The sequence below is a fragment of the Corvus hawaiiensis genome, chromosome 12, assembly GCF_020740725.1.
Source record: "Corvus hawaiiensis isolate bCorHaw1 chromosome 12, bCorHaw1.pri.cur, whole genome shotgun sequence".
Taxonomy (NCBI): Eukaryota; Metazoa; Chordata; class Aves; order Passeriformes; family Corvidae; genus Corvus; species Corvus hawaiiensis.
Window position 1 is genome coordinate 8,978,313 of NC_063224.1, and position 25,510 is coordinate 9,003,822.

Sequence of the window (25,510 nt, forward strand, 5' to 3'; positions counted from 1 at the left end):
ATAGTGCTACACGATGTCTGTTTGTAAAGTTGAGAAAATTTGAGACTCCTCCAAATCCAACAGAAACGGGACCCCCAAAATATCAAACCATTCAAAATGACAACTGTGAAGTTGTGGAGAAGGTGGGGAGCAGCGGGGGGGGGGGGGGGTGGGGGGGGAGGCCATCAGGGTCAGGGACCCATGACAGGGGTCTGTCCACAGCTGGCGCCAGCCTCAGCTGGCCCTCAGAGCTGTTTGCTTCAGTTGTGCGGGATAAAACTTGGGTTGCCAACAACGCCTTGCGCTCACTGGCAAAGGGGCTTTAAACCCATACATGTAATTTGGGCAAGGGCTTAAATGCAGCTTGATAACGGTGAAGCTGCCGTGTCCCTCAGGCCCGCCCCTGCCGGCACTACTCCTTGTGGGATATCGGCGCCCTTTCCCGAGGGCTCCCCCCCGGGGCCCGGCACCGCCGCGCATGCGCAGCGCGGCCCCCGCGGCGCTCTCGCGAGAGCGCGGCGGTAAACAGCGCACAAGATGGCGGCGGGCCGGGCGAAGGCGGCGGCGGCGCGGTGAGCACGGGGCGGGCGGGACGGGCCGAGAGCGCCGCGGCTCCCTCAGGGTCTGGGCCGCGGGCGGGGCGGGGCGGTGCTCGCTGCCCCTCGTCTCCGGGGCTGCCTTGTCCCGCCGCCGCGGCGCGGGGCACTCTCTGCCGGCTGTCACTTCACCTCCGCCGTGCCCGGGCCGGGAGCGGCAGCGCTGCCCCGCACGGTGCCCGGCCGCGCTCGCTGCGGCTTTAGTCGGGCGGGGGCGGTACCGGGCATGGGCTCGCTGGCTCTCTCGTGGCACCGGCAGAGCTCCCCGGACGGGACGGTGCTGCTGCACTCCAACCGGCGATCCTTGCGGCGTGCCCAGTGCTCGGGATGGGGTGCCCTGGCTTCGGGAGAAGCAGGGAGTGACTCCAAGCGTTGCTCTTCTAGGACAGAGGCAAGTTGGCAAGTGTGAGCCCCGTCCAGCCCCTCACGGTATGGGTGTTAAACAGAATAAACCTGTGGGCGTGCTGTTCCTTTGCTCTTAGTGTCCATCGTGCTTCGTTATCGTGCTTACATACAACCTGTTATCAGCCGTCAGAGTATTTATTTTGCTCATTTTTATGGTTGTTTTATTTTATTGCTATAGGGGTTATTAACCGATGAAGTGGTAAGTCAGGCAGAGCTCAGCCAAGGCCAGGAGTCAGTGCACTGTAGCTATGTTGAGTTAGGAATGAAGGGGAAACTTTATAATCACAAGCAGTTCCCAGTCTGTCATGGTGTTGTCAGTCAAATAAAAATAGAGGGTGTTTCTGTCTCTATTACAAGGAAATACTTGATAATGCTAAATAAAGTTAAATTAAAATGAAGTAACAGCTGTCGCATTCAGACTCGACTCATCTGTTGTGCTGTGAGGTCAGTCCATCATTCTCCTAAATCATGTGAATCCCCTAATAAGTCTCCTGCTTTCCAGTCCTGTTCACAGCTGCAATGTATAGTTCTGTTCTTCTCCAGGTGCTGTGACAAACCAGACATGAGTTTCTCTTTCTTTATCTTTTAATGGCCTTTTATCTCTCAGTTGCTGGTTGAATGTTTGGAATTCAAAAGAATACAAGCGTTGCAATTTTTCTTGAATGTATTATGCACTTTGGAGCATAAGAGGAAGAGGGTGTCCCTTGACGTGGAAAACACTTTCAACACCTTCCTTTAACTTCACATTATTACATGCTGTAATCAGCTCTTATTTTCTCAGGTGCCCATGTTTTTAGTAACACAAACCCTAGCTCAAAAAAATTTGAAAGATGTTTTTTGCGCAGATTTTCAAGCACAGTCACTGCAGCTTTGCCTCCTCTGGTATCTCTTGTCCTTACCTGGCTTTGGCATAGAGTTTGAGTCAATTCTCCTTCTGTAAAATGATGTTCCGTAGCATTACTTCTATTTGCCGTGTTTCTGATTGGGAAAAAAAGCATGCTTTTTTAAGTGTCCATGGACTCTTTTATCACGTTAGTGTTTTATTTTGCACTTTTTCCCTGCCATGGCACATACGTGTCATTTTTAGCTCTTTGCTCCGCTAACGCAAAGTGTGGTCGAGTTTGGTGGTCGTTGTTGCCTGTTCTATTGTAAGGTTAATACCCAAGTGTTTCACATTTACTCTGGTCTGAACAACAGATGGGCTTGAGTGTTGGTGAAAAATTGTTAAATGAAATATGAGGAACTTTTTTCCCTATTATTTCTAAAACGATCTACCAAAGGTGTATTTTTTGAGTGATTTTCAGACTATACAGTTGCACAAACATGCATCTAATTATTTGCTATATTGCCCTGCCTTACAGGTTGGCTTGCAATCAGCATTGCTAATTCTTCTAGGGAGTTAACTTTGCCATCAGAAATGGAGTACAGGACTCAGCTGCCACATCCTGAGTGACCGAATCATTTAATGCAAAATGGAGAAGAAGCGGAGAAAGAAATGAGCCTGTTCACTGGGCTTGACCTGAAAAGACCATGAAATCTCTACTTATTTTGGATCCAGCTTTAAGAATATCCAGTTGATCAGCACAGTGAAAGCAACGTTTACTGAAACAAAAATGAACTAGTTTATAAAGAAGAAAATTGTGATTTGAATATATGGAATTTTTTGAATGAAACCATTTTCTTCTATGACCATGAAGTTTGCAAACATCTGGCTTGTTCTGGTTGTTATTTTACTCTGTGGCAAAAAACACTTTGGTACCAGAGTAGGAAATTCTTCTCACGAGGCTCACGTATGTCCTGGATGTTCTCGCCTTACTTTGAAAGTGGAGTTCACTTCAACAGTCGTGGAGCATGGTAATAAAGAGTTAAGCAGCAAAAAAAATCCCATGTCATGTTCGTGTGTATGTTACTGATTTGTGGTGTTTGTGCAATTGTAGCATTCACAGTTTCTGTAGAAGCACGTCATCTGCTGAATTCTGTATATTCGAAAAGAGGAACACTTTTTCAAAGGTTCTTTGTTTAGCTGGAGACAGTGTTCCAATAACAAGAGAGGGGAGAGGGAAATCAAGATAATGTTAAAAGTGAAAATGGAGTGTGAAGGCTCAGGTGGGCAAGTTTGGTGTGTTTAGTAGCTGTTTGTTTTGACCTGGCCAGTGGTATGCTTGAGGCTCTTTTATGGAATATAACCACAGAGATGAGCCTTGAAGGAGTGAGAAAAGCAAGAAGTCTCTGGATTTGTTAAAGAAAAAGTTTGGAAGCGATACTTGCATGGAAAAATGACAGATAATTGTGAGGGGAGCAGATGAAAGGCGGAGTGAGGCAGATGCTGCTGATGAGATGGCAGAGTACAGCAGTAGGACACCTTGACCCTGCATCCACGTGTTGCCTCAGGAACCTGCAGTATTCCTGCAGTGAAGCTCTGCTGTGCCTGGGTGCTTGCAGGCAGGGTGGCAGGAGTGACGTGTGTGCGTAGTTGGCCACAGCCTTAACAGGGTGAATGTGGTGGTGTGAGCTGGGGCTGAGCCTGCTCACAAATCACTGGTGCAGATCAAGGACTGGACTGTTGAGTCCGACTTTGTTTTCTGAGCGTGTCATAGTTGGTGTCAATAATTTGCACTAAAGCTCAGTACCATGCTGAGTCTTTAAACCATACCTGTCAAGAAACACACTGAATTGGCATATCAGTTTGTGACAGGAAATCTGTTCCCTCACCCCTGCTCCTCTCACATCATTTCACCTTTCCATGATATTTACAATGCTACCTTCCTTTCAAAGGTTTTTGTCATATTTCTTAGATTTCCTGATGCAACACCCCCATCCCTTCCCATTATGTAGTGCAGAAATAAATTGCAAACTTGTAAAAGCAACAGAAAAGTGCCTCAAATTGTGATTATTTGTTCTGAGTAAAGAAAAGAAAAATTCAGACTTTACAACATGAATGCATGCATAAGCTGCTTAAACACCAGTTCTGATAAAGTTGTGCTCTTGTTCCAGAGTATATTGTGGCTTTTAATGGATACTTCACAGCTAAAGCTCGAAGTAAATTTATTTCAAGTGCGCTAAAAAGTAGTGATATTGAGAACTGGAGGATTGTACCTCGCAACAACCCAGCCAGTGACTATCCGAGCGATTTTGAAGTTATTCAGATCAATGAGAAGCAGAAGGATGGAGTCCTCACACTGGAAGATCATCCAAACATCAAGCGTGTGACACCTCAGCGAAAGGTCTTTCGGTCACTCAAGTATTTGGAGTGTAAGTTATTTTCTGTGTGGCTGCATGAGATCTGTTTTGGAAAAGTGTTCTCAGCCTTATTTCAGACCACCAGCTTAGCATTACATAAATGAGAAGTGCCCTTCAGTTTCTCTTTAATGAACAGAAATCTCTTCTTTTGGTTATGAAATGATCAGGGTCTTGTTATACATTTTCTGGATGCATGGTGTATTTCCATCTGCAACATAGAAACATTTCTTTTGCAGCAGTCGGTTACCTGACACTATGGACCTCTGTATCCATAGTAGATAAACCAGCAGCTTTTACTGATTTTGGTTGGAAAAAATGGATACTCAGTAATCGAAAACTTTCCTTGTAACAGTATGATGTCTTAAGTTTGCATAAAAATCAATTCTTTTATGGGTTTCCTCATGCTGTTTTTAATTTTCTTCATCCTAATTCTACATAGCTGATCCAATGCTGCACTGCAATGAAACCAGGTGGACTCAAAAGTGGCAGTCATCCCGCCCCTTGAGAAGAGCAAGTCTTTCTCTGGGTTCTGGCTTCTGGCATGCCACAGGCCGACACTCGAGCAGGCGTTTGCTGAGAGCCATCCCTCGCCAGGTTGCTCAGACCTTGCAGGCAGATGTCCTCTGGCAAATGGGTTACACAGGTATGCTTCTGCTTGTTGCCTGAGAACAATAACCTTCTTGGAAAAACAAGTGAAGTGTGAGGAGAGGCTAATTGACTTGTGTGTGATAACCTCTCACTGGCTTCCAGGTTGTAAAGGTTGAGCAATTATTTGGTTTGAAATGCACTGTATATTTATGGAGTGCTTGTTTGTGTGTACTGTACTTAGGAGACCTTGGTCATGTTTATGATCTTTGGCTGAATTTCTGAATTGGAATATGAGTTTAAGATCTATAATTGACTTAGACTGTAAATTGCTTACTACATTAAATGAAAGTTCTCTTAACTTGATCGAATGGTTTTGCTATGGAGCTGAATCAGAAAAAGCAATGATTTTCTCTTAATAGGTGCTGGTGTGAGAGTAGCAGTGTTTGACACTGGTCTGAGTGAGAAACATCCACATTTCAAAAATGTAAAGGAGAGAACAAACTGGACTAATGAGAGAACCTTGGATGACGGTGAGTTACTGTGCAGTTTTCCAACTACTCCTGGTCTGTTTTGTTCTTGCTGCTCTGCTGCTGACATCTGTTAAAACTGTGTATCTTGATATTTAAAGCTTAATTTTGCCGTGTCCCAAGCACTTTGTACTCTACCAAATTCAGCAGGGAGTATTAAGGTTCCAAGAGTGTGGTACTTAAGTCTCCTTCGAGTCATGTGTGACACTCCATAATAGCTGTTGAAAAATGTCAGGGCAGAAAGTTATTGTGCACCTGTGAATACATTGCCAGAGAAGGTGGCAGTGAGAGCAAACCCCACAAAGCTGTTTTCTTTGCTACTCCTTTTCATGTTGCTGTTTCACAGTGGTACATATTTCCGTACTGATGAGGGACAGCATTTTCCTTCCTTACTGTGCAGTCCTAAACTGATCGGAGTTTGACACCTTCCTGTAAAGCTTTTCTGTATAATTGAACTTTTTATTTTCTGCAGTATGTTTGTGTTCCTTCTTCATATGTTGACCCTGACTTGCCCTGACCACGTGCTTTCACAGATTATTAACTTCATACAGTTTGGGTCAGTGGGTCAGTTGCCCGTTGAATCTCCCTAGAGTTCAAGGTAGATGCTTATATTGCTCAGTCTTGTGTGCACCTCCATAGTTTTTTTTACATACTAATTTCTTTATGTTGCAGCACCTGCTTTTGGTAGCTCTGTTAGTTCTGTGCCCAGAGGGTTGCTGGACGGGCAGATTAGGAGCACAAAAATATAATGTGGGGAGTCCAATAAAGCAAAAGCTAAAGTGTTTTTTGAGGAGAGGAGAAAAAAGTGTTTTCTTGTCTCATTGGTCATGCTTAACAAAATTTGGTTATTGCAGACTAGGATAAAAATCCTTTAAAAAATCTACATTAAAATACATTGACTTTGGAATGAGCTGCATTTTCCAAAATACTCTTTTTCTGTCATGATTTCGTTGGTAGCAATCAGGAGTGGATGGACTGAGAATGTATCACCCACGTTTCATCAGCTGGCTGTCTGGCTACAGCGTGCTGCGAATTCTGTGCCCACTGAGCCTGGTAGCAAAATATGGTTCAAAAAGACTGGGACTAAACCCAGCACTTGTGGTTTGTTGTAAAGTCTGTTAAATTAATGTGATTTTTGCTATAGGTGATGTTCAGTGGTAAAAATCCTTGGCAATGAAATTGTTTGTCTTCTAATGTATAATCTTGTTTTCTTCTCTTGCTGATAGGTTTAGGCCATGGGACTTTTGTAGCAGGTGTGATAGCCAGCATGAGGGAATGCCAGGGATTTGCTCCAAATGCAGAACTGCACATTTTCAGGGTGTTCACCAATAATCAGGTAGCTACTTTATATGTGTTTCAGTTCCTGCAAAATTTTCCAGGTTAATGCTGTATTAATCCTCTCCTTTGGGAGTATTGCATACACTCATAAATGTGGACATTGATAAGTGAGAAGGATGCAGCTTTCTATTTATAAGACACTTCCTTCGAGATTTCTGACAGTTTCCAAATCTGGTATATTTTTCAGAAGTAGTATGTGGAAGTCTTTTGTGTCACAGAGCAGTCACTCAAATGTACTGAGCACTAGAAATTTAAGACCATTGTCACTTTTTTGCTCTGTTTTGGTGTTGTTTCTTCTCTCTGTCTAAATTCTGTATTGCCATGAAATCACTAGATTTTTTTAATAGTAGCTTCTTCCCTCTCTTTCTTACATAGGTCTCGTATACATCTTGGTTTCTGGATGCTTTTAATTATGCGATTTTAAAGAAGATAGATGTACTGAACCTAAGTATTGGCGGGCCAGACTTCATGGATCATCCATTTGTTGACAAAGTTAGTATGAGGAACTGAAGTGGGCATAATGTTTGTATCTCTCACACAGATGCTGGACTTGCAGAGCTACTTGTTTGTGTCTGGTCCTGCTGACAGTTTCTGTGTTGCATTTGTGTGACAGAAATTTTGTACAGTGTACAGGCTTTTAAGAATATATATAAGGAATGACTTAACCCCAAGCACAATCCAGATGTTCACAGAGTTATGGAAAGTGCCATTTAACAAAGTGCTTGATAATCTGCTAGGAAATTACTCCCAAGCAGCCAACTAAAAGGACCTTTAATAGAAGACACTTAACTGAAATCCACTCTTGTTTTGTTTTTTTTTTAATCTCTGCATGGTTAATTTATTTCATGGTAAAAAACACGTATGACATGATTTTAGTGAATTTAAGAACAAATAGGTAAAAAGTGCAGGTAGTTGATTCAGCTGTGTTCCAAGACATGTGGTTCAGGTTAAGATGGAATTAAGTTTTTGTCTTTGTAAATGTCATAGTTCCCTGAATTATTGGTCTGGCCTTCAAAAGCATTAAGTGAATTAATTTACTTTTCAAATAAAGGATATAGTCTTTCTTAGTAAAGGGCAATTAAAGGGTTTGAAGCATATAAATTCTTCCTTGTTTTTTTTATGATAACCTGCATTGAAATTTAGTTTGACAGTCACTTCACTGTACTCCCCAGAATACTACTGGAAAGGATTCATTATAATTACTTGACTTCATCATCAGCAGTGCTTTGTTACAGACAAGAATTTTTCCTTTGCTGTTAGAAGGTTCTGTCAGCAGTGTTGCTGTCAAGGCTGGGTTATTGCTCACATCATCCTAAGAAAGTTTGGAGCTTAATACTAGATGTACAGGGAGATGCATCTTGTAAGGCTCAGAAAGAAGTTATGTCTGGTAGAAAAGTCTCTTTCTTGGTGGCAGAGCCTTATTGTAAACATTGTTTTTTGTAGGTTTGGGAGCTTACTGCCAACAATGTCATCATGGTCTCTGCTATTGGCAACGATGGCCCTTTATATGGGTGAGTGTCAGCAACCGCTTCAAAGAGAACCAACTATGTTGTTATGTGGGTTTGGAAGTAGTTGTGCTTGGTCAGGAAATTTTCGCTCCTTTTTTTCTCTAATCTTAGAAAGTGACTCAAGTTAAACTCTTTGCACTGTCCTTATTACTAGCATTTTGTGAAATACTTAACTAAATGTTTTTCTTTGAAATGGTGGAAAGTCAGCAAAAGAAGAATGGCAGTGCTTCCAGCTGACATTTCCCTGTTAGAGTGAGCAGATAACTTTGGGTACTGATCTTGGACTTAAGCAATAGAGAAGGGATCAACCCAGAACAATTAGTGGTGTATTTCTAAAATGAATGCCTAGAAATAGATTTGTTTTGTCTTCAAGCTACATGGTTTGATAGTTACTGAGTTAGTAACTGCCTGATAAGTTGCTGTCACCTGTGAAATATAAGTATCTTGCAAAAATCTGATGGCAGCACTTCTGTTACCAGGATAAACTTATGACTGTATCTTGGTTTTTTGGATGTTGTTTTAATTTTTTTTTATTCCTGTCTCCCAACTTATTCTAGGACTCTAAATAATCCTGCTGACCAGATGGATGTGATTGGAGTAGGTGGCATTGACTTTGAAGATAATATAGCTCGCTTTTCATCTAGGGGAATGACCACTTGGGTAAGAGATTTTGATGACGGCCACTCATGTTTGCAGCCAAAATAAGGCCCTTGGAAGGGCAACCTTTTCTGAATGGGCAGTCCTATGTAGATGTGTGTTGGAGTAACCAATGAGAAAAAAGATTTCATCAGAGATCAGAATAGTTAGAAATTGTAAGTCTTTAAGCAAGAGGCTTGATGTTCTTCTAGTCCTGACCACTACTGACATTTTTTGAACCACACAGACAAGTCTTCACCATCAATCAAAAGGAACTGGATGTTTTATAAATTCATCAATCTGCAAACACAGAGGCCTGCTCTTGTCCTTTAGTTTAAAAATCCTGGGATTTCCAGATGCTGCATGTGACATTGCACTTACTTGCCTGGGGAGCTGAGGTGGTGTTTGCTGTATATGTGATGTCAGATGGGCTTGCACTGTGATCTTGATGAAGGGGACTGTCACATGTTTCTCTTCATGTAGCCAAGTAGCAGTGTGGTTCTCATTTTGTCAGTGGTTTCATGCTCAGCAGAGATACTGATCAGCAGTAACGTTGGGAACTTGTCCTAAACAGCTTGAGTCCTTCTTTAGGTTAGTTGCTATTCTGTGATGCTGAACCTCAGATAATTTAGTTGCTAATTTTACTTCTGAATGACCTGCCGTTAATTTAAATGCCCAAATGAAGCCATCAGTGTTCCTTTACATTAGGGCAATAATCCATTTGTTTTCTTTCACAGGAGCTGCCTGGAGGTTACGGCAGAGTGAAGCCCGATATTGTTACTTATGGCTCTGGAGTGAGAGGGTCTGGTATGAAAGGTGGATGCCGTTCCCTCTCTGGTACAAGTGTGGCATCTCCTGTGGTGGCAGGTGCTGTCACTCTGTTAGTGAGGTAAGTCTTAGGTAAGAGTCTCTAGAAAGATGCCAATCAGGAGGGTCATAAAGTTCCCTGTAAAGGAATCCATCAAGTAAAACTAAATGGTGTTTAGATGTAGGAAAACAAACTTGGAGGATAAAAATCACTGTTGTTCTGCCTGAGACATTACCTTGTCTGGTTATCTCTATGTTTCATAAGAAAAACTTGAGAACTGCTTTGAATAATAGTTAGGCCTTTGAGAGTATAGTTAGGGAGAACAGTACTATGAGGCAATCTTGTCACATTTTTTAATAATTAAGCATTGCTGAGCTTCTTTCAACTGTTGTAAAAGAGCAGCTGCTCAAAGAAGGCACCTTTAGCAGGTAATTATCTATGTACCTGTAAATTTTATAGGATGCAGGATTTTATGGCTGCTATCCTGTTGCGTCAGTCAGCTGTTGCACACTGAAGAACAGTGGGAACTGCAAGTCCATAGCCTGTGGTTGTCATTGCTACTCCATATGGATGAGAAAAACCTTTATTTGAGAAACATGCAAAAAATTCAAAGTCACCGTAGTATTTCCTCCAAAAAATGGTGCATTTTAGTTTGAACAGCAGAGCTATTTTTCCCCCTTGGAAGACAGATATTTTATTTAGCATATAAAGATACTGCCCTGATTGTAATGACTGCTGGTCGTAGAGCACATTGTAAGGAGAAAAATTAATGAATTATTAGTTTTTAAGAGAAATATATCAGAAACTCGTCCCTCTTCTACATTTGTATCATGAGAAATCAAGCAGTAATAGACAAATATGAACAGAGAATTTTACAACAAACGAATTTTGTGATCTCTTTTTTCCTGTTTCAGCACAGTTCAAAAGCGTGAAATGGTGAATCCAGCAAGTATGAAGCAGGCCCTGATTGCATCAGCTCGGAGACTTCCTGGAGTCAACATGTTTGAACAAGGACATGGCAAATTGGATCTTCTAAGAGCTTATCAGATCCTCAACAGTTATAAACCACAGGCCAGGTTAATTTTAATCCTTAATTAATCAATGGAACACTATAATTTGCCCTTTTGTATAAGAGAGCAGGTGATGCATGTGTAACTCAGTTGAGCAATCTGTGCTTGTGCAACAGTGAGGACTTGCAGAGATCTTGTCTAATCTGAAGCATGGATTTTGACAAGAGAAGGGATGAGAAGTCACGAGTTTTTTCTGCCTAAGTTATAGCAGTGTAGGGGGTGATCATTTTCTCTTGTACCCTTAGGTGTTATGAATAATGTAAGAACATAGTGGAAAAGTATTTAAGCTTTAACTTTTGAGACTAAGAACCTTCTCCCTGTACTGAGAAGTTTCCTTTTTTATGTGTGAAAATCTTTTCACAAAACTTGAAAAAAAAAATAGAAAGGGAAGATGATTTTGGGACATATTTGGGAAGTGAGGTGAGAGCTTGGAAAACTATGACTGGCATGGTTTATCTGAAACTTTTTCATAGTTACATGTAGTGGCACGTTCTTCTTCTGTTTATTGATTTTTTTTTTTCTCTTCAAATCTTCTCTCCTCTGTCCTGCTGTAGTTTGAGTCCAAGCTATATTGACTTAACTGAATGTCCCTACATGTGGCCCTATTGTTCTCAGCCCATATATTATGGAGGGATGCCAACTATTGTTAATGTTACTATCCTTAATGGCATGGGAGTCACAGGGAGAATTGTAGACAAGGTAAGTATTAACATTGTTCCAAGTTCTGACTGTTAATGTTGCTAAGACCTTCCCAGAAAATACTATTTTAGCTATGATTTTTGTAGAACAAACCTCATTGCTGGGAGCAAGAGATGCAAAATGTTTGATTAAAGGGTGCACCCAGTTTGGAGGATTTGACACGAGCTGTCTACAAGTTTTCAAGCAATGCATTGGTTTCAAGGGTGTGTAACTTTATCTTTGCAAAACCAGTTTGAATTTAGATGTACTTAGAGATTTCTTTGTATTCTCTAATAGCATTTAAAGTCATCTGGACCGGCTTTCCTAATTTTTTTTTTTTTTCATCCTGGAGCATAAATGATCTCAGTAAAGAATCCTGACACTAAATCATGCCTTTTCCATGGGTCAGAGTGACCTGAATCTATCAGCTTAACCAGACTCTGCTGCCAAACCTGTTCTTTCACACCAGTGGTGTTGAGCATGTTGGTTGGCTAGGGAGGCTTTTAATTAAGTAAGTTTAAATGTAGAACAGATTTGAGAATTGATACAAGTTAAACAAGACACCTGTCCTGTAATTCCAGCCAATGTAAATGAGACTAATTTCAACATTTTACTGTGACTCCTGATGTCTGCTTTAGATTCAAGCTTACATTAAAGGATGTTGAAGCTCTTACCCAGGACAATTAGCTCATGGTAATACACACAGCTGGTGTAATTGGCCCGTGTCTGTTACATTGCTAGCTTGCTTTGTTACCAAAAGGCAGTCTTGTGTTCTTGCCAATAAATTTTTGCACATGATCTCAGAATGTTAAAGCAGCTTCACTTGGGCAGCTTCTCACAGTCCTGCCTCTGAAAAGCCTCTAGTCTGGGTCATGGAAGCTGTCGCGATTGGGTTGATTCACTGACACAACACCAAAATTTTGGGCTTGGGGGGCATTTTTAAATTTGATGTGATCTTCAGAAGAGCTAGTATTTGTTACTTCATGCAGAGGAGGAGGGCTGTGTGTGCAGAAAGCAGTCATTGCAAATGCTGTTCTACCAATGTGCTGTATTCTTCATTTCACAGCCAGACTGGCAACCCTATCTTCCCCAAAATGGGGATAACATTGAAGTGGCTTTCTCCTATTCCCCTGTCTTGTGGCCTTGGTCTGGATACTTGGCAATTTCCATCTCTGTAGCAAAGAAAGCAGCATCTTGGGAAGGCATTGCTCAGGGTCATGTTATGATCACAGTATCATCCCCTGCAGAAAATGAAGTAAGTTCTGTGTGTTTTGGATTTTCTGGGTCAAGAATTATTAAAACTGCTTTTTGATATACAAATACCTTGGTTTTGAGGGTTTGCTCTAGCCCTGTCATTTGAAGCATAAGTTAAATTGGGGTCAGGAAATTGAAGACTACAAATAATGATCTTTATAATTGAAGGCAAATTGCATAAAATTTAGAATCAGGAAACCTCTGTTTGGGACCAATGGCATAATTTCATTTGTTTATTCTAAATTTTAACTAATGTATTTTGAAAAAGATTGCTTAAATATGTTTCTTCTAGAACTGTGCTTAATTGTTCCTGAGAGACTTTTAAGGTTTTGAGCAATTAAACGAGATCAGTTGTAACATATGTTAAGTATTTTACATTCTGGGCATAATTATAAACTGTTGAGTGCAGAAAAAAATACTGCAGCAATTTAGGGCAAAAGTCATCTCTTTGTCTCTGGAGCTGGTACTGGTGACTAAAAGTAGATTTGGTACCTCCAGTTTTTTTGTCTTTCACAATCCATGGTTAACTGATTCCTGTGGGGAGAAAGGATTTCACTGTAGTTTGTTCTGTCCTTCAGTCTAAGAATGGTGCAGAGCAGACTTCAACGGTGAAGCTTCCAATAAAAGTGAAGATTATTCCTACTCCACCTCGTAGTAAGCGAGTCCTTTGGGATCAATATCATAACCTCCGTTATCCACCAGGATACTTCCCCAGGGATAATTTGAGGATGAAGAATGATCCATTAGATTGGTATTTATCTCAGGTTCTATTAAATCAGTACTTCTTGATTGTGTGTTAATGATATGGGATAACTTTACTGAATGCCATAGTTCTGGCCTTTTTCAGAGGGGCATGGGATTGTCTTTTCTGAGAAATCCATGAAAAGCACTTGAACTCTATGCTTTTGGTGCAGGATTGTTTTTTGAGCTCTATGGTTTTATTCACATGATACGAAAAACTTTTAAAATACTCATTTAAGATTTTTGTTTGGCTTTTCTGTCCTGACCTGATTTCTCCCAGGAAGTTAGGGGGGACACTTTATTAACTGCTTCAGCATTCACCTATCAAACAGACTTGGCAATTTAAAAGACAAGAAGAGACCTCCTTGTCTCTTGAGGGAGACTGTCTTCAAAGCAGGGAAAGGCTTGCTGACCTGCTGCCTTTCATAGATGCAGAGGGGAAGCATCCATAGGAAAAATCATGCAACAGTTTCTCAGTGAGGATTAATTGGGTCAGTGACCAGGATATAAGCTTTTGGAAAGGTGCTTGGGAGTATGCAGATGTGGCAGCTTGACAGGCTTTCAGAAGATGGAAAAGGTGGAAATCAGATTTCTGCATGCCAGATCTAAATGTCTTCAACACTCTTCTCTTTCTAAGGAATGGTGACCATATCCACACAAACTTCAGGGACATGTACCAGCACCTCAGGAGCATGGGGTACTTTGTTGAGGTTCTTGGTTCCCCATTTACATGTTTTGATGCAAGTCAGTATGGTAAGCATGAGTTAATTGCCTCGTTCTCCATACTGTTAACTTTTTCCTGAAATGACCTTTTGTTGGAAGACCAAAAATGTTTTGAGGGTACAAATAAAAATTCTAATGGTAGTAGAAAAATATTTTGGCAGTGAGAGTATTTATTATTCATGTGCTGATATCTAGTTGTGTGGAGTACTGCTGGAGAAGCTTGCTGGGGAGTTCAGTAGAATTAGTGGTATTCTCTGTCTTTATCATGAAAAAAAGAGAGGCAAAGCCAGCCTTTGAGTGTATTAAAAGCCCCTCTGTATTCAGTCCCACAAAGGCAGAACTGTATTTGCCAAAAGATTTTGGCACAGTCAAAATGAAGCATGACCTGTTTAACAGACTAAAATCAAAGGTGTCCATCCTGGTTCTTTTTTTATGCTTAGCGATCTTTGATTACATAGAAGAGTGGGTAAAGTGGTCATCAACCGTATGTGATGGCAAAGCAGTTTGTGGTTTGTTTCTGTGTTAACCAGGAAGGAATTTTGATAGGTTGGCCAGGCAGGGGACAGACCAAGCTGTCTGTGCTCTTTTCTGCTCCCATATGCCCCTTGTTTAACCATGGCATGCTCCAAAAACCGTCTTCTCTTTTGGGCTGTGATGTTCTTCAGTGCACTGTGAGGTGCATTCTCCTGAGTTTGCCAGTTCTGGAACTGTTGCCAGTAGTAATCTTTTGTTTATCTTGATTCTTCAGAGAATATCTCATCACTGCTTTTAGAGTTCAGTGGAAGTGCAAATGGATACATAAATGTTAGGCATTCAAAAAGTAGCAAAATAGTGTTTCTTCTGAGACCTCTAGTTTTCTAATTGATAGAGAATAGCACTAGGGGACTTCTGTCTCCTCTGATTCACTCTTGGGTTGTACCTCATTTGATTGTAGTTTGTTGGGCTTTCAGAGTTTCCTGAAGAAGAAGTGAGGAGAGTAAAACTCAGTGATTTGTGGTCTATCTGCCACTTGTCCCTAGCTTATATTGTTTTCACAGTTGGTGAGGGTGCACTCTGTGCCATTTCTACAGGATCTTTATCAGAAGGCTTCCAAGTGCAGACTGCCTGGACTTGTGGAATTGGCTTGTTTGCAAGGAACTGTGAGACATGGAACCAGTACCAGTGATTTATCAGGTTGCTCAGGGTATCATCCTGTTAAGATTTGCCTTTTCTCTGAGGATGGAAATTCCACCACCTCTCTGGACTCAAAAAGTGGAGAGGCAAAAGGGCTTGGTATTTAGAAGCAGTCTAAAAACATAAGCATGTTTTCAGGGAATAAAAGTATATTCTTCTGGTGGTGTTTTTTTCAGTGATGCAGAGAAGGTTGTGCTTGCTTGTTCACAGGGTGGGAGAGGGTTATGTGAAAGTGGCAGTGGCACTTTAGTCAAGCCTACCAGAATGCAGCTGTAGTTTTCAAGGGGTGAATCAAACCATGTTGCAGAGTAATTGCTGTCTACCTGGCTGCCAGTCTGCAGTAGTGAGGGAAGTGCTTGTTAGAAGTGGAGCAGTGAAACCTCCTTACAAGGGTGCATCTGCGTTAGCACTCCACTTTGGATCAGTGGTGAATCTCTCATTGCCCAGCTCTGCCACAGTTTGGCTCAGTTTATGGAGTGTTTGGGTGAGACCAAACTGCAAAACGCACACCTGACACATGTGGGCATTCAGTTCTTGAGACCACACAAGCAGGAGTCATAAGTAACTTCCTGTTCTGCCAAACTAATTTTTGAATACATTTGTAAACTGAATTGTCTTATATTTACATTGTTGAATATGAGTTCATTAGGTAAACTGCCAGAGCAGGGCACAGGGACCAGATAATGTGCAAAATGTGCATTTGTGTTGGCTTCTGTGTGGGTTGTGTGAATAGTGATAACATTACAGTGACCAGCCTGGTGAACTCCTGTTTCTGCTTTTACACACAGGGACTTTACTGATGGTGGACAGTGAGGAAGAGTATTTTCCCGAAGAGATCACCAAGTTGAGGAGGGATGTTGATAATGGACTTTCACTGATAGTCTTTAGTGACTGGTACAACACATCTGTGATGAGAAAAGTAAAGTTTTATGATGAAAACACAAGGTATTGACTTATTTCCAAGTTCTTTGGGAAATAAAATGCCGTAGAATTGCACATACTACCCTAAAAATCCCAAATGTGATGCGCTGTACTTCAGCACTTGGATGTTACCTGTAAGAAGGTGCTACCTGAAGTAGCAGAACTGACCTTAAGTTGCAGCTTAAGGAGCATAGCTACCTATTTTATCATGATTGTGAAGGCCCCTTTGGTACTGTATTCTACTTTTAATGCCCATAAAAACATTTACAATTAAAAGAAATAAGAAATTTGAGACAAAGCCAACAAATAAAAAAGGACATGTTTTTACTTTAGGGGAACAGAATAGAAAGCCAAATGCGTGTTGCAAGAGTATCACCAGGTTGTGTACCTAATACCTGAAATTATTCCATGTATTGTATAACGAAAAAATATGTGACATTTTGCTTCATTATAAAAATGAGAAGCAAGGTACATGACTGTTATTTTTAGCTCAGCCAAACAAAGAACATAAGACCGAATTTCTTTTTAGTAAATGAAGTTTTTCATGCAGCTGAAATGCACTGAGAACTTTATATCAGTATTACTTAACTTTTACTCAAAAGCGTTGTTGTCAGAGAGAACAGCTGTTCAGATGCCCCTGGAGTTAAATAAGGCTTTGAGATGTAGTTCATTATTTAAATGGCTGTGGAAAAGTCCATATGCAGGAAGACATGTGACTTTTTGTTACCCAAACTCTAGGTGTAATTCTGTGTATTAATGAACAGTGTTACACTGTAATTTTTACAGGCAGTGGTGGATGCCTGATACTGGAGGTGCTAATATACCAGCTCTCAATGATCTGCTTTCTGTCTGGAATATGGCCTTTAGTGATGGGCTGTATGAAGGAGATTTTACCATGGCAAGTCATGAAAGTGAGTACTGCAGTCCATTGCCTACAAAGACTAGAGAGGGGTGTTTGGAAAATGGTTTTCTGCAAGTTTGAGGTTGAGCAAGAGTCAAGGGAACCACTCAAATTCAGTGAAAAGAGTCTTGTAAATGATTTCTTAAATGATTTCTTCATCTGTAGACTTTTTCATGATATTTGATTAAGCTTTTCAGTTTAAAAAAAGATAATGCCAACCTTCTAAAGTGGAAGTTTTGAAAACTGTGTGTAAAAGTGAGCCTGTGAAAGCTGTGCTTAGCAATGCTTTCTCTGCAAATACATTGGTTGAAATGTGCAAATTCAGTGCAGTGTTTCTGGGAATGTTTTCTCCTGGCCTTGTTGGGTGGGAAAGAGAGGGAGCATCATTTTTGGTCTAAACAGCAGTTTTGTGGTGTCTTCCAGTGAATTATGCATCAGGGTGCAGTATTGCAAAGTTCCCAGAAGATGGCATTGTCATTGCACAGACTTTCAAGGATCAAGGTATGAGCTTCCTTGTCCTTTTTTCCGTGTTTTGAGTAGAACTTTGGGGTCAGTGCACAAGCAAAGTTGCAAAGTCTAAAGGTCTAAAAACAATAAATGTAAGACCACATTGACCAGGTAGGTATTTTTGTATTTTTTCATTTTGCCTAGAACATGTAGCTGATGCCTAACAGGCAGCTACAGTGTGACTCTGTATACAATTGTTACATAGTACAGCAGTATCCAGTTATATATGTGCAGTCCTTTATTGTGATTGCTGTATGGAAACACATCTCCATGTACATGTGTCTCTGGAAGGGGAGGAGTTGTGTCGTAATTGTGTTCCTTGCTCATGTTTCTCACAAATTTCAAGTGCTACTGAAATATATCCCCTGATCATTGCCATATTTAGTATGAGTGTTGTGGTAGCTGTGGTGATCTAAGGATATAAAAAAGGAAAATTTTAGTAGACAAAATGTCACCAGCTAAACTCTCACAAGGGAAAGTTTTATGCATACAGGATGCCTGTGGTCTCAGACTTGAGTGATGTGTTCTCTATGCATTTCCATTCTCTTTTATCATAATATCCTTCAATTTGTGAGGGGGTAATTCAGAACTGTAATGGCATCAGGCAGTTCAAAAAATAAATGTTGTATTTGTTGAGTCTTTAGGAAGTGCTGTGCAGGAGTAAATGGTCAGAACTCGTAGGGTGTTGCAGGTCAGTTTTGTGCAGAAGGGTGTAGGGTGTTTGAGTGTGAGAGCAGCAGAAGCATGTGCAGTGCTTCTGATACAACTCAGCAACTGCCAGAGAAGATCAGTGAGTTCATTGTATTTTTGACTTACAGTGTGCACCAGAGGTGATTACCTAGTGGGGAAATTTTCTGGAACAGTAGAGCTCATCTGTGTGAGCCTTTTGAAGGAAAGACAATATCCCTGTATGCTGATGACTTAGGTGTTTCCTTATGTGAGAGAGAGAAAGACAGAGTGTCAATTTAACAAGCAGCCTGCTAGACCTGCTTTTTCTCTTGAATCCTTTTCATTGCAATTCATGAAGCAGAAGAGCTCTCTGGTTTGCTTCTGCTTTCTAAACACAGTGTCTTAAGTAAATGGGATAAATTTCAAATACAAACTTGAAATTTGTCTTTGTTTTTTGAAACAGATGTTAAAGGTAGAAGACCTTTAACCTAAAGCCAGCTTTCTGTAGAATTCTGTGGAAGGATGGAAACAACATAAAGAGCAGAATATTTTGATTTTAAACCTTTTGCTGAAGTTACTAGAATTTTTCATTCAAGCTTGTTGAAGATAATACAGGTTGTGAGGTTTTTTCTTCTTCTCTACCAAAGAAAGGAAAAAAATTTATTATCAGTAGGAAACTTTATAATCAGGGTCTTGGAGCAGTTTCATTTTACAAGAACATCATGGTGGTTTTGAAAACTTCTTGCAAAAATGTGTGACATGATGTGGAGCATTGTATTTGTCAGTTGGAAATGCAGGCTGTGTGGTATGGGTAGATTGATACTGATGCTCTGCAGGCTATGAAATTTATTTGTGCTTTGCTTTAGGTCTTGAAGTTTTAAAACAGGAGACTGCTGTGATTGAAAATGTCCCTATTTTGGGGCTTTACCAAGTTCCTTTGGAAGGTGGTGGCAGAATAGTTCTGTACGGCGACTCCAACTGCCTGGATGACAGCCATCGGCAGAAAGGTGTGTGAGCCCTGGCGCGCAGGGAGAGTCACTGTCCTGCACTGACAGCTGTCCTGTGGGGTTTTACAGCCCCCACCAGAAGTAGATGGTTTTTTTAGTGACTCTTAATATTCCTTACTGGGGATTAATCTCAGTTTTGCAGAGCTCTACTGAAATGCTGTGAGGTGCATTTACAGCAAAAGAGCACCCTATGTTAAATAGCCCTCTGATAGATGGGACTGTTTCCCACACACACTTATTTTTCTGTTCCACAAGCTTTGGGGGCTGTCTATTGGGGTGGGTTGTTTTGCAAGAGGGATTTGGTTTGTGGGGTTTTTTTGCTTTTTTGGGGTGTTTTTGTTTGTAGAAGGCACTAATAGTTAAACATTCTTGATCTGAAGTTGTGGAGAGGCCATTAGAAGATCCTTTCACTTTTTCCCTAGTTACACCTTCAGAATGTTTGTATAGAACAGTGGATTTTATCTTTTGAGTTTGCACCTCAGCTTGTCTTGTTCCCTTTGCAATATTTCCTGTGAGGATTTATGGTAATGTTCGGTGTTTCGGTTGTGCATTACTATTTTCAGGTTATCCTACTTTGACACAAACTAAGTGGTGTACATATGTCAGAAAGTAGGAATTTCCGTTTGTTGTCAAAGCATTTATTTGCAACTCTAGATAGTAAGTGTGTGAGTTGTGTGTGTTTTCTGTGGCTCCCAGAGAAGCCATGCTCTCTGCCCCCACACTACGGTTGATTCTTATAAAATCTTTTTTCTAGCAGTTTGTCTGATCTGACTTTTCAAAATTTTAAGAGGTTGCTTAGGTTTCTCATGACATGTAAAGCACAAGCTGGTAGATCTGTGGCTTGAGGGGAGGAAGATAATCCAGTATGTGAAGTCTTTTTCTGCATTTCCACTGAACAGAACTGAATTTTCCTTTTGTCATGAAAAGTACATCTATAATTTTTTAAGCTTTTGTCACTGACATTTTAAAATACTACATTATGCAATCCATCCCTTGCCTAATTTATTTAAGTTTAAAGGAACTTGCTGCCTAAGGGAGCTCTCCATCTGTAGCTCATTTCTTTCTCTACCATACATTTTGGGGTTTTTAAAGAGTTCTCTGCTTTTTCCTTATCTGCCTTTGGGTTGCTTCCTGTGAGTTGCCCTAACACCTACATATTGGTGCCTTAGTGCTTGCTGTAGGTTATTGAAAGCACATAACAAAAGAGAAGGTACATAGCTTTAAATTAAGTAATAGGAAAATAATGCTCTGTGGCCTCCCTAATACTGTTAAATTCAGTGTGACATCTGAAGCAAGAAGGAGTGGAATGCTTTAAGGAAATCCTTTAAAATTAGCTTTTAAATTGTGAACCAGGAGCTATGTGTCCTGCAGAGACATCGGTGGCTTTAACTGAGGAAAATTCCTAACATTTGTGAATATAAATCCTTAAAATCTGCTTGACCTCTTTGAAAAATCAAAGGTGAGGGTTTAAGGGACACTGGGATTATGAAGATTACCTCCCATTCCCAGCCAACTGTTCCTGGGGGCAGAAGTTCTGAGAAAAATAGTTAGCTGTGTGGTGGAAATAGCTGATAAGGCATTGTCCTACTCCTGCAAAGGAAAGCTTTAGAGTTGTGATCTGAGCTAGCTGGAGTGCTTGTTCCTTAGGGGTAGTCTTGGATTAAGGTAGTAATAATTCAGGAGAGAATCAAAGTGAGGGATCATGAGCTTTTGAAGTGCGAAGGAAAACCATGATCAAGTGTGTTGTGGTGTTGATTCCCAGCCTGGTCTGTACCACAGCTGATGTAGGTTATGCTCGTACCTTTAGCTGGGATGTAGCCAGAATGTTTCTCCTTTGTTTGTTTGTTTGTTTTTTTAAGCTTGAGAGAGCAAATGAGTCATATCCTTGCACTGTAAACACTACCTAGTTCTTACTTTTCTTTGCACTATATTCATTCTGTCCTTTCAAAAAAATAGTTGGTTCTCCATTTCCCTGTTAAAAATAGTACCAGAAACTCAGAGCTTTCTTTGCTTACACTGAAAAACCTTGTGATTTTTGCCAAAACTTGAATGGCCTTGCACAACCTGGAATTCCCGTATTTGGGACCTATTTTTTTATGTCCTGTTCCCCAAAAGAGCCTGGTTTGGTACACAAGGGACGATATTTTAAGACTGAACAGATTAATGTTGTGTCTGTGTGTTGCAGGGGAATGTGGGGTGTGTGTTGAAAGTTGCATGTTTCTGAAAGTGAGCCTAGAACTTCAGGAGAAAAGCAAGAGCCAGGAAAATGGATTGTAATTCTAAATGTCATTAAAGCCGCCTTAGCAGAAAGATAAGCCATTTTAAATGTGGCATAATGCATATTTTGTTCTGGGGTTTGGGACTGTGAAATCCACAGATTGCTTTTGGCTCCTGGATTCCCTGCTGCAGTACACATCCTATGGGGTGATGCCGCCGAGCCTCAGCCATTCCGAGAACAGGCAGCGGCCGCCGTCGGGAGCCGGCTTCTCCCTCCCGGAGCGCATGGAAGGTGAGAGCCTGAATGAATAGCCAAGCACAACCCGCAGCTGAGCGACTGTCAGGGTAGGAAGGCTGGGGCAGACCCCTTGAGTTACGTGCCAGTAAGGTTAATTTGTTGTGAGCTCTGCAGAGTTCTGCTGTTTGGCTAGAAGAGAGTTCATGTTGTAGGGTTTTGTTGTGACGACAGTTGTGATTAGACTAAAGAAAATGCTCTGTTCATAGAGTAGGTATGTTTAGGTGCCTGATTCTGCTGGGGGGGGCATTTTAGTTACTAGCTACAGAGCATTATAAAGCATTCAGTCTTATCTCACATGCTGCCAGAAAAACTTGGATTAATTGCTATGGTAGGTGCAGACTCTTACTTAAGGTACCCTTAGGTTAATTCTAACTGGTACTTAGCTATGAGCTGTCATTACTGTAAACAGCTCCTGGGTTTACAGCAACACTGTTCAGCCCAGGGTCAGTGTTGGTAACTCTTATCTTGCCTGTCTTTGGGTAAGCCAGTCTCTGTCTGCTGCGAGTTGCAGGTAACCATTTGCATCGATACTCAAAGGTGCTTGAGGCTCACTTGGGAGACCCTAAACCCCGCTCCCTTCCTGCTTGTCCTCATCTGTCCTGGGCCAAGCCACAGCCTTTGAATGAAACTGCCCCAAGGTTAGTATATGTCTTTCTTATAGAAGAAGTCTCACTTTTGAGTTCAGCTGAAAAATTATTTGTTCTATCTGCTTTTGATAGAGAAAGAGACAACTGTAATGCCTTCTCCTAGAGAAATACCAGATTGCAAAGAGGAAATAATGATTAATGCCTCTTCAGTGAATAACTCTGACTCACCTAATAGCTACACTATGAAACTCTGGGATTTTAAAAATAACTTCACAAGTCAGTGTTGTGATTGAGTGATTCCAGCTTCGAGTGAACAGTCTTGATGAAACCCATCGTCATCGTGTGGCTTGGAAAGAGTTTTCTGAAGCATCTTCTTGGACAGCTCTCGTAGTGCTGCTGTCTCTTGTGCTTTTTGTCAGTCCCTTGAAGGAAAGTGCTCAGCACACAGCCCTTGCTTGTCTGCTGGGCTGCTTGTGGTTACTTCTGGAAGTCTGTGTGCAAGAAATAGAGTTGTTGGTAAATAGTTGCTAATCTAGGTTGTGTCCCTGTGGTGTCTGAATTGAAATTTGGAGGCCTGCAAACTGCAGAACCTAAAGAGTGGATTGGGTCATCATTCAGGTCCAGACTAATGAGTTATATGTAGGTTGTACATGTACTGTCACTTTCTCTATATGTTGCTACAAAATTCCTTGCATTAATTAAGTGGGCAGACACCTCTGTCTTTAAATTTCTTCTAGCAACCTTTGGAAACATCAAAAATTACTGTCAATTGACCTTGACAAAGTGGCACTGCCCAGTTTTCGACAGAACCGACCCCAAGTGAGACCCTTGTCCCCTGGAGAAAGTGGAGCGTGGGACATTCCTGGAGGTAAATATTGAATAATTTGAAAATTGCTATTTTGCTTTTGCTTTTTGCATAAGCTTTGAAAAAAACTCAAAACACAGTGCAACCATATGAGAGGCCACTGTTTATTTTCAATTGAGAAAAACATGCAAATAATGGTATGGCTGTGTTATAAAAGGCTGTCTGATGAAGATTTTTTTTTGCATATGAATAGTTTGTTCAATACAAAGTGTGCATGACATACTGAGAGGAATATCTTGGTGGGGGCATTTTGATAGTTGAGGTTTTTTGGGGTGCTGTTCAGACTGATGGGTCAAGCAGCAGCCCCTGTCCTTGGGAGCTGTGACCATATGCCCACTGCTAATTAAAATTCCTTCTGTGAATGCTCAAAAGCAGAAGAGTTTGTCAGAATGGTGCCTTGGGCAAGCTATTACACTAACAAATGATGTCTAGCACTCAAAACAGCTTTCAGGTGGGCAGCTCTCCTGTACAAGCTTGGCTCTGCAGGCCCAGCTGGAAGCAGTTGGAAAGCCTCATATGTGCTCTTTTCCCAGTCTGAGCTGCTAGACCAGAGACACCTGTAAAAATGAAGGGTTTGTTTCTAGCTCATCCTCACCGTGTGCACAGTCTCTGGAGCAAGCAAGCATGAAATCGCTCTCCTTGTTCCATCAGGATTTGAATCACAGCAATTACTTAGTAGTAAGATTATGGTCAAGTGTTTGCATCTCTCTTCTGATGCAAAACAGAGGATTGTTGTTACAGGGGAAATCTGGGCTATGCTTTCATGTGCCCAAATAGGTCAAGGTGGAAATGCTGGTGCTTTTCTGTAGCGTTAGCATCCCATCTGATTTTTGCTAATCGGTCTGCAGCTGTTAATCTTCCTGTCTGAAATGTAATCTGATTAATGGCTGCCTGGGCTTTGAACAAGAGTTACTGGCAGATCCTTTTGGTAGATAGCATTAGCACCACAAAGACATCGTGGCTCACGTGGTAACTACTGAACTGCTGCCTTCCAAACCTCTTTGCCTTTCTAGGTATAATGCCAGGCCGATACAACCAGGATGTGGGACAGACCATTCCTGTCTTTGCCTTTCTCGGTGCCATGGTGGTCCTGGCATTCTTTGTGGTGCAGATCAACAAAGCCAAGAGCAGGCCAAAGAGACGGAAACCGCGCGTGAAACGACCGCAGCTGATGCAGCAGGTTCATCCACCAAAGACACCTTCTGTATGAAAGCTCTGCCTTGCCAAAGATGACCTCCTTTGGTTGCTTTCTGGGGCGATGGATCGCTCCCAGTGGAGGTGCAGCGAATGTGCACCTGACATCATCTCATAGTCTTTGGTTTGTGGAAAGAAAAAAAGAACCTCAGTTGATCATCTGTACATAAAACTGCAGCTTTAAGCAGCTGAAGCCACCAAAGACTTGAGTACTGTTTAAATGGCTGCTTAGTCACTACATATCCCAAGAGAGGGAAAATGGACCTTTTTTTTAAGCTGACCAAACTAAAATTTATTTGTTTAGAGGCTATTTTCTATATTTATTGTTGGGGAGGGCGGGGGAAAAGTCACTTTAAGGACCTCTGCTAAGGAAAAACAAGTGCATTTTTTTGGATGGAATGCAATTTTCTAGAATGGTATTATGCTGAAGAGTATAACGTGCACCATTAAAGGAGGAAGGGGCTGAGAGATACCAGTACAAATCAGTGAGGCATACTCCTGCAGTTTATTTTTATAAAGCAAACTACCATGATGTTTTGTAATTTTTGATCATGATTTCACCGTTGTTGGTGAAGCAGATTTTTCAATAAATATGTTATCTGTATGAAGCAAAGAGAATGTGCTAAGTGGCTCTTCTTTCCACTGGCAGTCAAAGAGAGCAAATTGTTGAGTAAAGAAGATTTTCATGTCACCTCTCTTCCCACTATATCTTTGTCTTTACCAGCAGTATTCCTAGTTGCAGACTTTCCTCTGGAGTACTTACTGGGCAGTCATACAGACAGTGAATTCTGGAAACCTTCAAAACTCAGCAGCACATGGTAAGGAGAGAGCTCCCAAAGAGCTGTATAGAAAACTGTCATGGGGATGGCACCTAACAGCACAATGTGGTGTCACAGAGATGAAAACCCAGTCTCTTCTGGTTTGTCCTGCTTGAAAGCCTGTGAATTGTCACTGGCTTAAATAAGGATGCAGGCACAAGTTTCCCCTGTTGATGCGGTGCCAGTTAATGTTGCCGTAATTGAAATAGCTTCTCTCTTTTGTAGTGAAGCTGTGAGGTTTTCCCTGCTGACTGCTTTCATC

At 41.2% G+C, this 25,510-nt stretch overlaps 1 protein-coding gene across 2 annotated transcripts; it reads left to right on the forward strand.

Annotated features, from left to right (window-relative positions):
* The first annotated feature begins 177 nt into the window (after positions 1–177).
* MBTPS1 (membrane bound transcription factor peptidase, site 1) lies at positions 178–25,043 on the forward strand. 2 transcript variants are annotated; one of them, XM_048316450.1, is made up of 24 exons: positions 178–551; positions 960–1,004; positions 2,342–2,834; positions 3,975–4,232; positions 4,660–4,863; positions 5,228–5,338; positions 6,562–6,671; positions 7,049–7,165; positions 8,117–8,184; positions 8,739–8,841; positions 9,555–9,706; positions 10,540–10,701; positions 11,250–11,394; positions 12,440–12,628; positions 13,206–13,378; positions 14,006–14,121; positions 16,053–16,209; positions 16,972–17,096; positions 17,510–17,587; positions 19,129–19,269; positions 21,647–21,778; positions 22,296–22,422; positions 23,109–23,239; positions 24,250–25,043. In XM_048316450.1, exons 3-24 carry the CDS (start codon positions 2,648–2,650, stop codon positions 24,444–24,446), a joined length of 3,183 nt encoding a protein of 1,060 aa, XP_048172407.1. In that variant the 5' UTR covers positions 178–551; positions 960–1,004; positions 2,342–2,647; the 3' UTR covers positions 24,447–25,043. The 2 variants fall into 2 exon arrangements, with proteins under 2 accessions (XP_048172407.1, XP_048172406.1); XM_048316449.1 differs by lacking the exon at positions 960–1,004.
* The last annotated feature ends 467 nt before the right edge of the window (positions 25,044–25,510 follow it).

What these genes read in the sequence shown, in the direction of transcription:
- MBTPS1 (XM_048316450.1), top strand. Translation starts at nt 2,648, where the DNA reads ATGAAACCATTTTCTTCTATGACCATGAAGTTTGCAAACATCTGGCTT. An exon ending in ATCATCCATTTGTTGACAAA is followed by an intron (nt 7,166 to 8,116) that starts GTTAGTATGAGG and finishes TGTTTTTTGTAG; the next exon opens with GTTTGGGAGCTTACTGCCAA. An exon ending in GCTGTCACTCTGTTAGTGAG is followed by an intron (nt 9,707 to 10,539) that starts GTAAGTCTTAGG and finishes TTCCTGTTTCAG; the next exon opens with CACAGTTCAAAAGCGTGAAA.